The sequence below is a fragment of the Pezoporus flaviventris genome, unplaced genomic scaffold (assembly GCF_033815535.1).
Source record: "Pezoporus flaviventris isolate CSIRO_AGI_PZ_B2104156 unplaced genomic scaffold, CSIRO_AGI_Pfla_v1 ptg000037l, whole genome shotgun sequence".
NCBI classification, from domain to species: domain Eukaryota; kingdom Metazoa; phylum Chordata; class Aves; order Psittaciformes; family Psittacidae; genus Pezoporus; species Pezoporus flaviventris.
The window spans coordinates 3,237,116-3,256,512 of NW_026892585.1; the positions used below are offsets into that span (position 1 = coordinate 3,237,116).

The following is a 19,397-nucleotide window of genomic DNA, read 5'->3' on the forward strand; positions in this document are numbered from 1 at the left end:
CATCATTGCATGTACTACTGGTTATGTTATTGTGCCGCCATTCCATGTATGCTTTACCTCATCCCATGCTGTTTCTGAACAAAACTCTTTCACCTTGCAGGAGGAAAGAAAAGCAGAGTTAAAGCAATGCTGAAAGGTGAATTGGGGTTGTAGTGGGTATTTGCAACAGTGAAATATGTGATTGCCAGCGCATTGTCTGGGGCTGAATGGTGAGTGATGCTCTGTCTCCTGAGGACGCGGTGGTTCAGATGCTCACGGAGATGTCCTGTGAGATTACATCTGTGTACTGAACCCCGGATGCCCTGTGATGCGCTAGTCATGCTCTCAGGTAAGGACACCCAACGTACACCCGCCAGCAAGCACTGACATGCTCCAAGGGTGGGATGTGCTAACTCAGCACCCAGCTTGCGCCGACATCGCGGCACCAAACGAAACTAAGTAAACACGTGAATTGATGGAGAAATGTCGGTGCCTTTGAAGGCTTCCACAGCCAGGTCTTGTTTAGGAAGATCCTACCTTTAGATGCATGATCCTCACAGACTGATCCTGCCTTGGTGGACCAGACTGAGGGTCTGCTGCCATGGAAGGAGGCATCAGGGGGCTGAGGCTGCTCCCATGGCTCAGACACCTCTACACTTTAGTGTATTTGGGGTATTTCTATTTGTTTCTAGTCTCTGTGCCCAGGTGGCTGTTGGCCAGTGTGCCACCAGCTCTCCCCCTCTGTGGGGCAGATTCATCTCTCCATTGTCGGTCATCCTGAGGACCACGGTGGCAGTGGGGCACATGGGATACAGCCACCTCCTGGGCAGAGACCTTTGGTGCAGCTGTAGCAAAAAGCAGCCAGGAAGCAGCTCCTGATCCACCATGTTTCTTGCTCCTCCTGGACATGTTCTGTTTGTCCTCTTTCCCATCCCAATCTCCCTTCGTGTCTGTTTGACCCCAGGACATGATGACCAATGCCAGCATCCTTGGGCTTTCCACCTTGCACATGTAAATGTTGGCCTTGCAGTGTCTGAAGGGGGCTACAAGGATGCTGGAGAGGGACTCTTCATTAGGGACGGCAGCGATAGGACAAGGGGTGATGGGTTCAAAGTGAAACAGGGGAAGTTCAGGTTAGATCTAAGGCAGAAGCTCTTCCCTGTGAGGGTGCTGAGGTGCTGGCACAGGGTGCCCAGAGAAGCTGTGGCTGCCCCATCCCTGGCAGTGTTCAAGGCCAGGTTGGACACAGGGGCTTGGAGCAACCTGGTCTGGTGTGAGGTGTCCCTGCCTGTGGCAGGGGGTTGGAACTGGATGATGTTAAGATCCTTTCCAACCCAAACCATTCTATGCTTTTAGCTCACAGCTTCAAGTGCTTCTGTCCCAAATGCAATGAAAAAAAATCTCACTATCTTCCAAGAAAATGAGACTGGTCCCAATGGGGAGCCTTGTTTTCCTATGGATTAAGTGTCTGTGGGCTTCCTTGTAAGGTTAGCCCTTGCGTTGCAGCCCCAGTAACCTGGATGTTGGGGCATAGGCGCATTCCTGTTACTCATCTAGCCCATGATTTTACCGTTTGTCAGGGAAGGGTCTGTCCACTTGTCATCTGATTGTGCAAATCCACCTTCCATGTGAGTCGGGATTTGGGTTTCGCTCTTTTCCAGGCTCTGACTATGTGCACAGGGAGTTGCAGTCATGGTTTTTTTTCCATAGGCACTTCCTTTCTCTAAACACCTCCCCTTGGCAGTGGCCCTGCTGACACCTCAGAGCAAGACACTGATAAAAGGGCAGCCTGCCTTCCTCCTCCACGCTCAGCAGCAAGCGGCACAGGCTACTCAGGAGCTCGGGAGCAGCATCGCGGGCATCTCCGGTCGGAAGGCTGACAGGAACCATGAGCAATAACGCTGGTGAGTTTCACTGCTCCGTACCCCTGTGTTAGACGTGCAGTTTGGCAGGTCTCCAGCGGGCAGTTCCAGTGGAGGTGGAGAGCTCTCACCCCTCACTGCCATGGGGAACGTGTTATCAGTGGTGTTCCACCTTGGGGGAAGGTGTTTCGGTACCACCGCTGCTCAAGAGGGGTGGGTTTGCTGTGGCTGTGCAAGTTCTGGTTTTAGGGTCATAGAATCCACTAGGCTGGGAAAGGCCTTTACATCTTGACAGATCAGTAAACGGGCTGTGAGATGCAACTCGCTTATTATCAACATCTGGTTCTATCTATCAGTGGCCATGGACAATTCATGCAGCTCCTTTAAACTTGTCCTTGTCAAGGTGAAAGGAATTCCTTTGATCCAGGCTACTTAATCGTGGAGATTATTACTCTTCAGTGATGGCTGATACCATCTGACAGATGTTTTAGAGTAACTGGAAAGAGGATTTATTTGGATGTGAGCTCTGGCCTATTGTCAGCACATCCTGCACCTAGAAAGGTGCCTGAGTCACTCCTTCAGCACTGCAGAGCCACCACCACTGGTTGTGCTCCTGGAGCCAGACCCAGGGTGCTCAGAACCCCACATCTGGGGAGCCAGGAGCAGGTCTCCACAGCATCAATAGGGGAATGATGGCCTGACATTGCTCTGATCCCCTCCGTTTCATGCCTTACTACTCTGGGTGTGGATGAGCTGAAGCTCCCCAGGAAGTCTTGGACATCAAGCAGCATCTCTGGGATGTGATTTCATGTTGCTGGGATTTGTGAGAGTGTTTGCCTGGAGGCTGGGCAAGGATAGCGAGTAAATGCAGGTGTCCAGATCTTGCTCTCTCTTGTAAAACTACAGTTCTCATCCCACTCCCATCCTGTCCTCCCTTATTCCCACTGAATCCAGCTATAAATGCTCTGCTCCACATCACCTCATCCTCATGTTAAAAAGGCTTCAGGTTCTTACCACTGCAAAGTCCTCATGTCCCTGGTTTTGTCCTGGGTGATCACTCAAAGCTCCGAACGTCTTCCCAGGCGGATAGCAACGCGATGGGGCCAGCAGGGTAGTGCAGAAAGGAGCTCCATAAGGGATAAATCATGGAACGAGGAGATGAAAGCGAAACACTGCCTTGCAATTTCTGCTTAAAGTAAGGAAACAAAATCAGTTGAGAACAGCTGAGGTTTGGGTTTGCTTCTGGCTTGCCCTAGGAGCAAGCACAGCCTCTTGCACGGTGAGCCTCTGCACCGTGAGCAGGCATGTTCTCAGCGTGCTCCGGGCAGGAGGCAGGGCAGGAAGCTGGAAGTGGCACACAGGGGCTGCCCGGGGAGCTTGGCTGCAGCCCAGCCCCTCGGATCACCGGGTACCACGTGTGTGTTTGCGCAGGAATCAGTGCACTGCGACTGGGACAGGTCTTTGGCACCGCACTCTGCACTCTCAGGGCATAGAATCATAGAATATAGCCAGCCACCATAGCATCAGCCAGCTTGGAAAAGACCTTAAAGAACAAGTCCAACCATTACCCCAGGGCTGCCAGGCCACCACTACACCACAGAATGGTTAGGATTGGAAAGGACCTTAACATGCCTTGTGTTCCAAGGCAGCTGCTGTCTGTGGTGTTAACCTGTGCATCCTCAACATTGGTAGTGTCCAGAAACAGGGGGTGGAAATGCACTCCCTAAGTTAGGAAATACTGTAAGGACAGATTCCCCAGAGCCCTTTCCCACAGCCGTCCTATGCATTCAGCTCCCACATTCCTCCATAGCCCTCTCCCATCACCAGGGCTGGTTTTGGGAGCTTCTCACCCTGGCACCAGTGTTTCCATAGGGAACACGGTTGAGAGCAGCTTTGGTGGCTGGAGATTTGTTAGAGGCACTTCCCCTTCATCCTTCTCAAGAAGGTTAAGCAATTATTTCAGCTGAAGTTTCTTGACATTAATACAGACGCAGATCCCCCCCCACACACATTGTTGTGCAAAACATCAGCCAGATGTTGGCACCTGGCAGGCAGCAAGCAAGCAGAAATGAAATCGCTTCAAAGGTGATGGCCAGTTTTGAGTCTGTATTTGCTGTACCACTGATAACTGTTAAGTAATGAGGATAAATATGGTTTATATCGTTCCTAAGAAGAAATACACGGAGGCAGTCATCTAGTGGGGGTCCATCAGTTTGCTTGACTCGAGGCTGCTGCCTTCCAGGTGTCAGTGGCACGCGTGCCGCTGATTCCAGCCTGCCCCATCTCTCGTGCCGCAGCAGCTACCACCAGATTGCAGCCTTCTCTAAGCACGGCTCTTGTTGAGCTCAGCCCAGCAGGGGCTGCCTGATACCGTGTGAATCTGTCATGGCATTTGCTGAATTAATCCCTTCCACCATTATGCCTTTGATTTGCTAATTTATGGGTTAACGTAAGTGGGTTTGAATTTCCTGACTCTCCCAGGTCTTCATCTGAATCACTCCTGAGCCAATTGCTTTTGCGGTATTGTTACTCCCCGCTGTTTACACGGAATTTATCCTTTAAGGGTGTTCAATGGGCAGGTACAAGACAGGTCAGACACTCCCAAAGACGTACAGCTCAGCCACGTTCCGGCATGCTCCGGCTTTCCCTGTCACACCTCCCAGGGCAGCCTCCCAAAGCCTGAGGCCAGCATTGAAAGCTGAGGTCTTTCTCTTTGCTCCAGTGCAGCATCAGGTTCTGCCTCTTGGAGCCCCACTCCTATGACACAGCCCTGAGCCAGGAGCTGCTGGACACGAGGTCGTGGGGTTTTGCCTGGCCCTGCTCCCATCAGGCTCATCCAGTTCCAACCCCCTGTCACAGGCAGGGACACCTCACACCAGACCAGCTTGCTCCAAGCCCCTGTGTCCAACCTGGCCTTGAACACTGCCAGGGATGGGGCAGCCACAGCTTCTCTGGGCACCCTGTGCCAGCGCCTCAGCACCCTCACAGGGAAGAACTTCTGCCTAAGAGCTCATCTCAGTCTCCCCTCTGGCAGGTTAAAGCCATTCCCCTTGTCCTGTCCCTACATCCCTTGTCCCAAGCCCCTCTCCAGGTTTCCTGCAGCCCCTTCAGGCACTGGAGCTGCTCTCAGGTCTCCCCTTCAGGAGCCTTCTCTTCTCCAGGCTGACCCAGCCCAGCTCTCTCAGCCTGGCTCCATAGGAGACGTGCTCCATATACCATACCATACTATACCATACCATACTATATAGTGCTCTGCCCCCCATGTTTAGCATCTTCCAGGCAGGTAGCATTTCTCCAGCACAGCTGGCCCCCAGCCCCTCCTTTGGTTATCTGGATTGCAGGAGAAACCAAGTTGCAAAGATCCATGTATTCAGACTTCCATGCTAGGCTGGTCAGTGACTGTTGTTATATGACTTGGGACTAATTCTTGGGGTGGAAATGTAAAACATCAACTTCAGTGTCTTGAAGAGACCCATTTTCCAGGCCTTTGGCATCCTGAGACATTGGGTATTTCAGCAGCTGAGGGGAGCTGAATTTTGGAACACTTAGTTTCCTCCCAGCTTGACTCTATGATGTGCTGCATTTTGTAAGGAGCAACTAAAGCTACTGTTAGCTATTATTTGATAATCATAAATAATACATTCAGCGCTACTATAAGGCTGATCTTTGACCAAAGGGGATTACACTGAGATTAAAGTCCCAAACGGTGAGGTTTAATTTTTAAGCTGCTCTCTGCTAACTGAGGGCTGCTTGGGAGCATCACCTCTGAATGTGCATTGGCAAGCAGTGCTTTCTCCATATGTCTCTACTACTATTACTACTACTACTACTACTTGTTTTAGTACCTGCAATAGGAAAGAATCATTTGTAACACTCAGAAAGCTGATGCTCCATGCATTCAGCACAGATGGGCAGCAAGCAGCAAACAGAAGTTGCTGTCACAGCCCTGGCTTTGACAAGGTGCCACCAGCAAAGCAGCTGAGTAGGTGAAGGAGATAGCTCAGGGACATGGCAGGACCACGGGCAGAGATGTTGCGGTGATCAGGACCTCTGGTGGTGTGAGATGCTGGGGGATGCAGCTGCAGTGGTGGGATGCAGATGTGCTTTCCCTGCTCTGGTTTTGAGAGAGAAGCAAGACTTCCGCAACAAAACGTGCTGTCATGCATCTGGCTGTCCCGTGGAGCTGGCTGCTGCCATGTGCAAGGGTAGGCAGTGGGTCAGCAGACATGGGCTGCCAAACCACTGAGTTCCCATCTCTGAGGAAGCAGCCCCAGGGAGCACAACCTCTCTCAAGTCACTCATTCCCCACTTGCCCAGGGCCGGTGCAGAGGTCAGGCATACCTCAGTCCAGGTGGATTGCTGCAGCACTCACCACTGCCTGCCTCTGTAACCTGTTCCAGCAACACAACTGTCTCTGTATCTCTATATACACATATGAAGTCGTTGTTATGTTATGTGTTATACGTTATGTTATCAATTATACAAAACGATATGATCATAAGAGAATCATCGTATCACAGAATGGTTTGGGTTGGACAGGACCTTAATGATTATCTAGTTTTACCCCCACCTGCCATGGGCAGGGACACCTTCCACTAGGCCAGGCTGTTCAAAGCCTTATATTATAATGTACTACGATACATCATATTACATCATATATTACGTATATGCACATATCATATTAGATCATAGACTACATATATGTAATACATCATGTTACATCATAGACTACATAATGTAATACATCATATATTACATTGCATTTACATTACATTTTGTTATGTTATATCGTACCACATTATATCCTATTGTATTAGTGTAGTGTAGCATTGCATAGTATAGTGCATTGTAGTGTAGTATAGTACAGTACAGCATAGCATACAATATGATACTGTACTATTTATGTGTATATATGTATAGATAAACAGTTGTACCATTGAAATGCCACTTGACACTCAGATGCTTTGGTGCCTCCCGGGGCTCCATTAAGAAGAAGAAGAAAACTGTCTTTACTGAGCAGTTCACCACCAATCTCTTTCCTCTCCCCTCTCCCTTCCTGCTGAAGGCTTCCCAGGGAGCGACCTGAAGGTCGCTGGGCTTGACTTCCTCAAGAGCCAGAACTGCCGCCTGCACCACACGGATGCTTACAACACCAGCAACCTGGTGGTGCGGCGCGGGCAGCCCTTCCAGCTGCAGCTCACCTTCAGCAGGGAGCTGCAGGCTCCCGACAAGCTCTCGCTGCGCTTCAGCATCGGTGAGTGCTCCTCCATGGCCGGCAGGAGATGCTCTCCTGGCAGCCGCGCTCCGGTCGCTGCGGACCCGTGCAGCCCTCCTGCATCCTGTGCCGGGTTTGCTTCCAGGTGAAAACCCAATGAGATCCAGGGGCACCCTGATGTCGCTGAACCCGAGGCGGGAGGAGGACCTCAGCAGGTGGCAAATCTCCATCCTCAAGAGCAGCGGCAAAGAGGTAGAGCCCATGGGAAGCATTTCCGCGTGGAAGCAGCAATGCCGAGCCCGTTGGGAGCAAATCCTCCTCCTCCCCCTGCCCTGCTTTCCCTTAGCCCTATCACTTTGGGTGGGCAGCAGCCTTGCCTTGTTTAATCCTGTTTAACCCATTGCTCCCACACTGCACGCCCAGGATGCACCCATCCCATCCTTCCCCTCTCTCCTTGCCCAGATGCCCTTGGCTGCCAGCTTTGGCACTGATCCTGCAGGACAGTGCTTGTGCCTGTGGCTGGGATGGAGGCTCCATCATGCTGTCTCTTTTGTTGCCTCCCCAGTGCCTACTGTCTGTCACCAGCTCACCCATGGCCCCAGTGGGAAAATACACCCTGAATATAAAGACTGGAAACAACATTTACAAGCCCGAAAACAGTGAAGTCTACCTTTTGTTCAATCCTTGGTGTGAAGGTGAGTGGTCCTGCAACCACAGCGGTAATCACTGCTCCCTGGGGAGATTTTCCTCGCATTTTTCCTGCTCTCTTTCCCAAATACACTCCTTTTTTTTTCCCCATAAACCACCACAAGCAGCATCCTCATGGAGCCAGTGGGAAGCTGGGCTATAGCAATGACACAGCTCCTCACTGGGGAGTCCTCAGTGCTGGGTTTAAGGGACATCTCTCTCTCACTCCTGTCTATTTCCCTGGGTCAGCACTACAGTTAACTGAGATCCTTTGAGCCTGGAGAAGAGAAGGCTCCTTCAGGAGAGACCTGAGAGCAGCTCCAGTGCCTAAAGAGGATACAGGAAACCTGGAGAGGGGCTTGGGACAAGGGCCTGTAGGGACAGGCCAAGGGGAATGGCTTTAACCTGCCCGAGGGGAGACTGAGATGAGCTCTTAGGCAGAAGCTCTTCCCTGTGAGGGTGCTGAGGCGCTGGCACAGGGTGCCCAGAGAAGCTGTGGCTGCCCCATCCCTGGCAGTGTTCAAGGCCAGGTTGGACACAGGGGCTTGGAGCAACCTGGTCTGGTGTGAGGTGTCCCTTCCCTTGGCAGGGGTTGGAGCTGGATTAGCTTTAAGGTCCCTTCCAACCCAAACCAGTCTGGGATTCTGTGATTCTATGACTGCATTGGCTTAAAATACAGCTACGAAAGTAACGGGACAAAAAAGTGTGCTGTTGGTTGGCATCAGTCCCCAAGGTCCCTGCTGCCAGCTTGGTCAATTAAAGTGTTGGGAAGCTCTTTGCTACAACAAAACACTGGTCACACAGCAATAGACCTAGAGGAGTAAATTAAAGGGTAGTCTTAGAGGACAATTTTCCATGATAGGAAAAAGAAATGTGAGTGCTGCCTGGTCATCGTTTGTGTGAATGTCCCAGACCACCAGCTCTTCCAGTTGGCATCCCAAGGAAAGCTTTGACTACTGTGTGCAAACCACCTAACACTGAGGGTTCTTTTGCTCCAGATGATGTGGTTTTCATGGCTGATGAGGCACAGAGAAAGGAGTACGTGCTCAACGACACAGGCTACATCTACATTGGGTCTGCATACAGCATTTACAATAGACCATGGAACTTCGGGCAGGTAAAGCAGCACTTGTCGGTGCTATTACCCTTATTTGCTCTGTCTGCCTTAGGCATTCAGTTCAATGAATCAGAGCTACAAACAGTTTAATCCCATGAGTAGCTCAAAGTGCTTGAGCAGCCCTGCCAGCTTCACCTGCTTGGAGTAACCTGTGTGCTTCAGTGTTTTCCCCATCCACAGCTGGAGAACAGGGTTCAATGGCATGGTAGTAGTCAGAATACAACCCCCCTGGCAAAGGATGTGCAAGCTGTGCAAACAGAGCATTTCTGGTCGAAGAGATTCCCAGAAGGAGTCCTCCCCTCTCCCATGCAACCTGAACTCATGAGACATGGCGAGGGCAAACAGATCTGATCATTTACTTTCTGCATGTGGCAGAGGTTGTCATCACTCCAAGTGGCGCCTTCCCCGGCCTCGAAGTGAGCTGTTGGATGCAGGACACAAGCATCCCACCCTCCCAGGAAGGGTGTTCCTCACTGCTGCCTCTCAGATAACTCCATTGAGTACAATGACAAACACACTCAAGGGTAGACATAAGAGGGAGATGCTGGAGCAGGTTTATTTGCACCCCATAGGAAGCACACAGGCACCCAAACAGAGCATCTTACACTCTATCCACACAGAATTCCCACCAAACAATGTTGGGATCTGTTTGCTTGGGGTTTCTTTATTTGTTTTTAATTATTTTATATCGTTTTATAAGTCTGTGGTTTCAAGCTGCAGGATACAGAGAGCCCAGCAAAAGTGCTCACACTGATGCTTCTTCCACAAAGGGCACTGGCCTCACTGCAGTTCCTATCCTAATATTTATTCTGCTGTTAAGCAATGGGAATTCATATTGATCTTGAGATTGATATTCTGCCGAGCTTCGTTGGATCAGATGTTTCACATCTCTATGACTTGAACCTCAGGGAGCTTTATCAGCAATTGCTAGTTAGGAATCTTTTGCTATAATAATCTCCATTTCTGCATCTTTTTCTCCTCTCCCCGGGGTTCATTCCCTACCTGTGTCAATAGACTGAAAATCCATAGCGCTCTTAAACTTCCATTATTCTTGTGAGTAGCTTGCAGGAGGATGACGTTGGTGACATAGGGCTACTCACAGGAGTAAAGATGCTGGGTCAGGTTCCAACCGTGTTTGCAAGACACATGAGGCTTTTGTCTTCTGGCCATGGTGGGGGTCATTTAAGCTCTCCTTTGAAGAGAGTAGCTTTCGGAAGCCCTGTAGGCTTGGAAATTCCGTACCATAAAGGATGTTTAGAACTGGTCAGCCAATTCCCTCCACGTGCTTGGATAAACTTGAGCAAATCCTGGGTTAGAGCAGCGTATAAACATGTCTCCATTTTCTCTCCAAAACAGTTTGAGGAGTTCATCTTGGATGCCTGCATGTATCTGCTGGACAAAAGCAAGCTCAAGCTAAGCAACAGAAGGGATCCTATATTCGTGTCTAGAGCCATGTCTGCTTTGGTACGCCTCTCTTGTAGAAGTGCTTTGCCCTTCCAGCTTTCCTTCCTACTTCTCACTTGCTCTTCTTCCCCTGGGGCCTTGAACACCATTTCAGGATGCATCTGAGATGGGTTCCTTTGGGAAACTGCAATGAGAAAGCCATTTTGGGTGGAGGGAAGGGGCGAGTGATATACAGCATCGCCCCATAGACACAGATACAGCTTGCTGCTGCCCCAGTGGTTGTCCCTCCCCAGGGAGGGTCAATACAAAGGTTGTATTTTGAGGGGTTACTGCTCTCTGTGGTGGGACTCTTCTTGGAGCCCTAGGGTTTCAGATGCGAGACGCAGAGTGCATTTTGGCTTCCCTGAGCAGCACCTTGGTCTAGATAATCCAGGTGGAGGATTTCCAACCAGCCTTGCTGGCTGCCACAGGGCTGTGGAGCAGAGACCCTGGGTTTAAGCCTCGTTCAGCATCGTTCTCCTTTGCATCTGTGCTGCCACAGGTTAATGCCAACGACGACAGCGGTGTCCTGCTGGGGAACTGGTCGGGGAATTACAACAACGGGACATCCCCTCTGGATTGGATCGGGAGTGTCTCTATTTTGCAGAAGTATTACAAAACAAAGCAGCCGGTCCTTTACGGTCAGTGTTGGGTCTTCGCAGGAGTCCTCACTACAGGTAAATGGTGACCTGTCTCCCTTCTCCAATTACTGTGCTAATAAGCCAGATTCCTGTGCCTCTGAACACCAGGGGTGCAAGAGTCATCACAGCATCCCAGTGCGGTTTGGGTTGGAAAGGACCTTAAGGCTCACCCAGTTCCAAGCCCCTGCCATGGGCAGGGACACCTCCCACGAGAGCAGAGGCACACACCAGCCTGAGTGGTTTGGTGACGCTGTGTTTTGTCCATGCTGCAGTGATGCGCTGCCTGGGGATCCCGTCCCGCTGCGTGAGTAACTTCAACTCGGCACACGACACGGAGGAGAACCTCAGGGTGGACATCTACCTGAATGAGCTGGGAGAAAAGCTGAACGGGATGTCCCTCGACTCTGTCTGGTACTGACAAAAGGGGTTGATGCTTCTTACACACACCCCCCACTCCCCTATCCCAAAGCACCTCCTTTCCCAGCCTCAGCAATCCCTTTGGGAATTTCCCTACTGCTTTGGGTTTGCTGCCTGGGAGGTGGAGAGAAAGCCTGGGGTTTCACAGGGTTACACACAAATCCCCATTAAACCTGCCCTTACTTAAGAATTAAGGGAGAAGACTGTGGGTTTTCCAGCTCACTCCTTTCCTTTCCAACCCACATGCACGCAGGAACTTCCACGTGTGGAACGACGTCTGGATGAAGCGGACAGACCTGCCAGCGGGGTTTGATGGCTGGCAGGCAATCGACTCAACCCCTCAGGAGCAAAGTCAAGGTAGGGTTTGCCTAGAAAGGCTCTTCAGCAGCTCGCAGAGGAGGCAGGGACATGAAAACCATGGCTCCCAGTTAGCAAAGCGTGTGCTCCCCATGCACATCTTCACGTACTTGGGCAGCAGCATCCTAAAGCTGGAGGTCCCACTCCTCTTGTCTCAGCCTGGCACAGGAGGAACAGCATCTCAGTAGGCAGAAAACCAGCCTTGTAGGAAGCTGTGGAGAAAGCAGGAGCTGTGGGAGAATGTTATTTCAGAGGTGAGAGCACACGCACACAGAGCTAACAGAGGTTAGCTGGAAGATCAGAGCTGATTTCTCTTTCCACCGTCCTCTGATAGGTGAAGTTGAGGACTCAAAGCGGTCTGTAGTAGGTGACACAGCTTTCCCAGTAAAGATGCTTTCTGTAGAGCTTTCTTGTGGAAGTAATGAGTTACTTCATTGGTAAATGAAAGGGGCCAGTGCCAAAACTGGTGACTACCCTCCCAGGGTGCTAAAGAGGTGTGAAAGAAAACATGAATCCTCAAGGCTGTGCAGAAAGTGGGGTATTGCCAGATCAAACACAAGTGGCTAGACACGACTGACTCATCGCCGAGCCATGACTTTCAAACCTTAAACTTATTTAAGTGGGGGGAAACACATAAAAGCTCTTAGTAGACCTTGGTCACCTATAAAAAAGCCCAAACAGCTATGGGATACATGGGGGCTCTTGGAGTTCATGACTGAAATGGAGGAGTATTTACTACTAAGAGCCATGGCCACAGATTCCAGCTTGAGTGGGTCTGATGGTTGGAACAAAAACTGGAGGCTTTGCTCGTGTTTGGAGAAGTAAGTGTTGTTGAATGCACTTTGTAGGCATTTTCCAGTGTGGTCCCTGCCCGCTGAAGGCTATCCGAGAAGGGGATGTGTATCTGCCCTTCGACAGCAAGTTTGTGTATGCCGAAGTGAACGCTGACAAAGTCTACTGGGTGGTCAAGAAGGTGAACGGCAAGGACAAGTACATCAGGATTAACACAGAGACCCGAGGCATCGGCATGAACATCAGCACAAAAGCCGTGGGGCAGGACAAGCGGGAAGACATCACCTGGCAGTACAAGTTCCCTGAAGGTAACTGCTCCATCATCTAAAATAGAGTCACAGAACCAACCAGGCTGGAAAAGCCCTTTAAGCACATCCAGTCCAACCATTCCCAGCACTCCAAGGCCACCACTAACCCATGGCACTGAGGCCTCGTCTCCACGCTGTGTGAACACTTGCAGGGCCGGTGACTGCAGCCCTGCCCTGGGCAGCCTGTTCCAATGCCTGAGCACCCTCTGGGGAAGGAATTGTTCCTCAGCTCCATCTAAACCTGCCATATAGTGCCAAAGAGCAGACCTCTGGCCTTTCTCCAGAAAACACCCACAGAGGCAGCTGCAAGGGCAAGCCCTGCGTATAAGACCTGGAGAGAGGCAGCATTGCTCCTGTGTATCTTCATGCCCAGAGAGAGTGAACCTATAGGCAAGCTTGCAGGCAGTGAAAGTAATGGGCTGAGTGACCACTCTAGTGGTTGGACTCACCGCTGCTTCATTTCTTCATTCTTCTTCTTGTCTTTCCATTCCCCAAACCACACTGGAAACACAAAACCCCACACTCCCTCCCCACGGTTCTCAGATCCAGCCATGCTGGGCTAGACTGTTAAAACCTTCCCAGTGAGGAGCAGGAAAACCTTAGGCTGAAAAATTTAAGAGCATCCATCCTTGAAAAGCATCTCCTTTAGGACACTCTTCTATTCCAAAATGCTACAGTTAGATCTGGTGGAAGCATAAACCAAGAGGGTCTTTGGGCTGGAGATGCCTTGACATCCTCCCTGCTCAGAAGCAGAAGCATAAGCATAAGGAGAAGGTGGTTCTATATGAGGAGACTGAGATACAGAATCCCAGACTGGTTTGGGTTGGAAAGGACCATAAGATCACCCAGTTCCAACCCCCTGCCATGGACAGGGACACCTCACACCAGACCAGGTTGCTCCAAGCCCCTGTGTCCAACCTGGCCTTGAACACTGCCAGGGATGGAGCAGCCACAGCTTCTCTGGGCACCCTGTGCCAGCGCCTCAGCACCCTCACAGGGAAGAACTTCTGCCTTAGATCTAACCTGAACTTCCCCTGTTTCAGTTTGAACCCATCACCCCTTGTCCTGTCACTACAGTCCCTGATGAAGAGTCCCTCTTTGACACCTAAAAATAGCTGTTACCCATCCTTTTTCTTCATCCAGGCTCCGAAGAGGAGAGGAAATCCATGCAGAAAGCTTCCTCCTTCATCCGCCCTTCAGGAATAATGCCTCGTGCACGCTTCGCTTCGTCTTTGCCCGCGGGTCATGTGGACCCCAAGCCTACGGTCCTGCAGGAGACAGTCTCCAAGTCTGGGCTCCAGCTTGAGATAACCAGTAAAGCACCTCTGTATCCTGGCAACCCCTTTGAACTGGCCATCATGGTGAAGACCTCAACTCCCGGGACCTGGACCATCAATCTCGCCAGCTCCTGCCAGCTGCAGTCCTACACTGGGAAGGTTGAGGCCAGCCTTGGACATGTCAAGGAGACCGTGAAGCTTGAAGGCAAATCTGGTAGGCACAGAAAGCTTGCTGTGTTCTATGGGCTCTTTACTGTGGCAGGCTGGGGCTTCACTTGAGTTTGTTCATAACAGCTTCACTATCTGAGCAGAGCAGGGCACACAGAGCAGAAATTGCCACCTAGCTCTCTTGTTACTGCATTTAGGAGCCTCAGTTATAGCCTGGGATCCCACCACAGCAGGGACCATGAATGCCCTGTCTCTGCTGCAGCTTCAACGAGATGGTTAGAAATACATCAGTGTGGGTGGGATGTGCTGGAGCATCTACATCCCATTCTTACTGTGTGAGCCTCAAAGATGCCACCACAGGCTCTAGGTGTACGTGTATGCATCAGGTCCCTCAGGGGATTTAGATGGCTGGAAAAATTCACCTTGTTCTTGCTCTTGCTACTCTGACATTGATGAGCTGGTGGTGGTGCTGCTGAGTGTTACTGTCTGAATCCTTCACCCAGGACAAATGTCAACCTCCTGGCTGATCCCAAGGGCTGTTTGCTGTTCCTTGCGGACCTTTGAGTGACCTGATCCCCAGCAGTGGGATTGAGATTTGCTAAACAGGAGGCTAATGAGTGAGAATAACAGCAGTAGGGCATTTCAAGCATGAGTCACTCATTAGAAGAAGTCTTTGCTGGTGGTGGTTGCTGAGTGTTCTCATACATACATAGGACAAGGAGTAATGGCTTTAAACTTAAACGGGGGAGATTTAGAATCATAGAATCAGCCAGGTTGGAAAAGACCTTTAAGATCAAGTCCAACCATTACCCCAGGACTAGTGTGAGGTGTCCCTGCCCACGGCAGGGGCTTGCAACTGGATGATCGTAAGGTCCTTTCCAACCCAAACCAGTCTGGGATTCTATGAATACACCTCATTCCACACCCACCACCAGAGCTGACTTTGCCACCCAATCCCTGGGTGCGTGATGAAGCCACCGAGTTGTGTTTTCTTCTCTGCAGAGGTGCAGGTCCCTCTGAACATTGCAGCTGACGCATACATGAAGACGCTGGCATCGGTGGAAGATGAAGTGCTCATCCACATCACTGCCATTGCTGAGGTCCAAGGGACAGATGACAAACTCACCAAGGAGATGACGATGAGCTTTGAGTACCCCCCCATCACTGTCCAGGTGAGGCAGAATCCCAGAACCATTAGGGTTGGAGGGGATCTCAGAAGATCATCCAGGGCAGGTCACACAGGATTGTGTCCAGGTGGGTTTGGATCCTCTCCAGAGAGGAGCAGCCACCAGCCAGGCTCCTCAGGGATGAGGGGTAAAGCTGGGCTCACTGTAACACCATGGTGATGTTAACGTTCCCAGAGGATGTGGTGGAAAGGAGGAGGGTGGAAAGGAGATGAGTGGTTGTCCTCCACCATGCTGGCGGTGAGGAGCAATCCTACATCAGCTCCAGCATCCTTATTACCCCTCTCATCTCTGGTATTTGGGTTTGTTTCTTTCCTCCTCTGCCAGATGCCAGAAACAGCCAAACTGAACAAGGAGTTCACCTGTGCCTTCATCTTCAAGAACAAGCTGAACGTGCCCTTGGACAACTGCAAGCTGCTGGTGGAGGGCTTGGGCATATTTAAGATGTCAATGTTTGATCAGGGGTAAGGATGTGACTCCAGTATGAAATGAGTATGCCAGGACTCTGTTTCTTCCTTTTTAATCTCCTTTGAAGAAGCAGTTGGGGGATTTGGAGTAACCAGCCCCTCTGCATTTGAACCTGAACCCAGTCTGGGTGCAGTACAAAGACCCACATAGAGGGTGATGTTCTCAGGGCATTTGGGCACAACAGGGCTCACCCTGTGCTGTGCTGTGCTGCTGGGCGCTACCCAGCCGCTGCGAACACAGCTGCTTCCTTCAGAAGGCCTAAACTAAGTCCCTGGGAGGTCTGGGAAAGATCCCCAGGATCACTGGGACCAACAGCCAGCATCAGTGTGCTGAGACCCTCCTGCTGCACCTTGGTGCTGGGAGAAGGGAAACGGTCACCCTGAACACAGGCAGCCACTGGTTCTTTAAGTGAAATGAGTTGAAAGCAGGAAATAAGAACCATAACTCATAGGATCATAGAATCCCAGACTGGTTTGGGTTAGAAAGGACCTTAAGATCAACCACTTCCAACCCCTGCCATGGGCAGGGACACCTCACACCAGACCAGGCTGCTCCAAACCCCTGTGTCCAACCTGGCCTTGAACACTGCCAGGGATGCGGCAGCCACAGCTTCTCTGGGCACCCTGTGCCAGCGCCTCAGCACCCTCACAGGGAAGAACTTCTGCCTTAGATCTAACCTGAACTTCCCCTGTTTCAGTCTGAACCCATCACCCCTTGTCCTATCACTACAGTCCCTGATGAAGAGTCCCTCTCCAGCATCCTTGCAGCCCCCTTCAGGCATGTTGGGACTACTTGTTTTTCCTTTGTCCTTAGGGATGTGAAGCCCGGCAGGATCATTAAGTCTGAAATAATCTGCACTCCAACCAGACTGGGGGAGAAGAAAATAGTAGCCAAGCTCACCTCGAACCAGATCAAAGCGATCTGCACAGAGAAGGCCATCACCATTGTCGAGTAGGATGGGGTGGCCTCACTAAAGGCCTTTTCTAACCGAGCTGCATGTGGCAGACACTTCCTGCCTCCTTCCTTGCTGGATAGTCCTGTCCAAGTAAAAAGCAATAATCCCATGAAGTGAACTAAACTGATCGAAAGGGCACAGTTGTGTTGATTGCAGCTGTGATTCAATAAAGATATTAAAATCGATGGCGTGATTGGGTCGTGTGGCTCCCACTTCAGGCCAGGGATTGGAGCTCAGGGAGGTGCCAGTGTCAGTCATGGTGAGTATGAGCCCAGGGCTGTTCTGCAGCCACTTGGCTGCGGTCCTACATGGGAGGCCACCAGGGAGATCACTGCACCATGGGCAGCTCAAAGATGCTTTAAGCATTTCTCATTGATCCTCTTCCTGTCCCACCCAATTCTTTTGGAAGCAGTGGAACCTGCAGCAGCGTTACCAGTACTTCCCTAGAAGTGTGTCATCAGAGAACCACAGAATCAAGCTCATCCAGTTCAACCATTGCCCAGCAGCGCCAAGGCCACCACTAACCCATGGCACTGAGGGCCTCGTCTCAATGGTGTGTGAGCCCTTGCAGGGATGGTCAATCATTTTACGTGCCAGCTTATAAAAAAGGGAGGAGGAGAAGAAAAAGGAGGAGGAAAAAGGCAAAAGAAGGGGTTTGACCCTCTCTTGTGTTTCAAAGATTTGGGAAACCCCAGGAGGAGCACCCAGGTAGCTGTTGGGCTCCAGAAGGTGGTCAGGCTGCCTCAGCCCCTGTGCCCATGGCACCCTGGGTCCCTGCAAGGCCACCTCCTGCAGGGGCAGGGCTCATGTGTGTGGTGCCTGTAGGAAAGGGAAGAGCAGGAGGTCCTTGGCAGTTGAAGTATTAGATCTTTAATCAGTACAAGAGCGACCGGAGGCATAAAAAGGAGTTACAAACAGCAACGCATCTCTATTTTCAAGAGATGTAAATTCCTTACTTGCACAGAAACCCCCTTTAGAAGACACCAGACAAGAAGCACAAGGTCTGCCACAACCCTGTCCGTCACCTATTAACACCTCACACCAGAACAGGGATCTCCAGCAGATGATGTTGCACTGAGCAGCGTGGGGAGCATCCCCTCCGGCTCCCCACGTTGGTGGCACTACCAGCATGATCTCAAGGAGCACCTTCCCCAGGGCCCAGCGAGCTAGTCAGGACCCCAGCAGCACGGCCTGGAGATGAAGGCACAATTAACCAAGGGGCAAGGAGTGTGCAGAGGGAAGGACAACAGCAGGGTTGGTTTCAGTGTCATGAATATCACTGTTGGTCTCCAGCTACCATGTAGTCATTAAAGAAGATTTATGATAGAGCTGGGGATAAACCAGATTCTTCAAACTTGTAAAGACTTCAGCAATTTCCAATGGTTGCCCTATACTGAGACAGAAGAGATGCACCAAGGAGTAACAGGGACTTGGTGAGGGAGAAAGAACAAGGGGACAAGGGAGACTGACAGCCAACAGACAGCAGAAGAACTGACTTGGTGGATGGAGGAAGTCACCCCTTTAGGTCGGGGTGGCTGGGGCTGCCTATGGCTCTGCAATAAGGCACATGGGTATGTCTCCATCTCAGACTATAACCATGATGTTGGAGGAGGGAAAAGCGTTCTTGTGGCTTCCACCCTCCTCTTCACACTGCTTTTGTGTTTGAGCTATTAAAAATCCAAACCCAGAAATGCCAGCACCTGAGGAAGAACAGGAGAGGTGGGAAACAGAAGTGAAGGATGCCTGTTCTCCTGACAAGGTGAAGCCAGTTTGAAAGTGGAGGAGGAAACATGCCACCTCCATCTATGCCTACCCAAAGCCACATAAGTGGGATCCGCATCCTGAGAAGCGGCACCAAAATACGCACTCCAACAAGAGCAGGAGAGAAGAAAACAGTAGCCAAGCTGACCTAGAACCAGATCAAAGGGATCTCCACACAGAAGGCCATCACCATCATCAAGCTGATGTCCCCACGTGCCCGCCTCAAGGTGAGCATCAGCCATTCCCCACTTTCTCTCCCCAGGACCCTGAGGCATCATTCCCACTGCAGACATGCACTGGAGGCAGGGAAGTTAACTGAATGCAAGGTCAGAATTAGAAAACATGAGGTAAAAAGGACACTCTCCCTCTTTCAACATCCCTGTTTCTCTATGCAGGAAATCCATTAAAGATCTATGTCCCTGATGTCCCTTTCCTGTGCGATGCTGACAGGGAGGAATGTAGGCTGGTGCAAAAGCAGGAGAGCCTCTTCCCTCACTATCCCACTGCTGCACAGAGCAAAGACATTCAAGACCTCAGGTCCAAACAACATGAGAGGACACCTCAGTTCCCTCCAGATGCAGTGTTTCCCTTTATAAAGGTTTTTATAAATACACAATTCCTAATGATTTTTTTCTAAGTCTATTTTGCATTGGCAAAGAGGAGACATCCAGAGAGGACAGGGAAGGGGATGACTTTGGAAACACCCCTTGGGTTTTCACCAAGCTGTGCTCCGAACAGTCACAGCATCCTGCTTGTTCCCAGTCCC

The 19,397-nt window shown here is 50.9% G+C and overlaps 1 protein-coding gene across 2 annotated transcripts; it reads left to right on the forward strand.

Annotated features, from left to right (window-relative positions):
* Positions 1–47: 47 nt before the first annotated feature.
* TGM4 (transglutaminase 4) lies at positions 48–17,053 on the forward strand. Of its 2 annotated transcripts, XM_061464490.1 has the most exons (15): positions 48–328; positions 1,690–1,883; positions 6,907–7,095; positions 7,202–7,308; positions 7,622–7,751; positions 8,742–8,860; positions 10,217–10,324; positions 10,806–10,980; positions 11,217–11,355; positions 11,615–11,718; positions 12,567–12,818; positions 13,962–14,309; positions 15,266–15,435; positions 15,775–15,911; positions 16,729–17,053. In XM_061464490.1, the coding sequence occupies exons 2-15, from the start codon at positions 1,868–1,870 to the stop codon at positions 16,868–16,870; spliced, it is 2,136 nt and encodes a 711-aa protein (XP_061320474.1). In that variant the 5' UTR covers positions 48–328; positions 1,690–1,867; the 3' UTR covers positions 16,871–17,053. The 2 variants fall into 2 exon arrangements, with proteins under 2 accessions (XP_061320474.1, XP_061320475.1); XM_061464491.1 differs by lacking the exon at positions 48–328 and having other exon boundaries at positions 1,685–1,883.
* Positions 17,054–19,397: the final 2,344 nt, after the last annotated feature.

Coding starts and splice junctions, on each gene's coding strand:
- TGM4 (XM_061464490.1), top strand. Junction 10,981..11,216: donor CGCAGGAGTCCTCACTACAG/GTAAATGGTGAC, acceptor TCCATGCTGCAG/TGATGCGCTGCCTGGGGATC. Junction 11,356..11,614: donor ATGTCCCTCGACTCTGTCTG/GTACTGACAAAA, acceptor ACATGCACGCAG/GAACTTCCACGTGTGGAACG.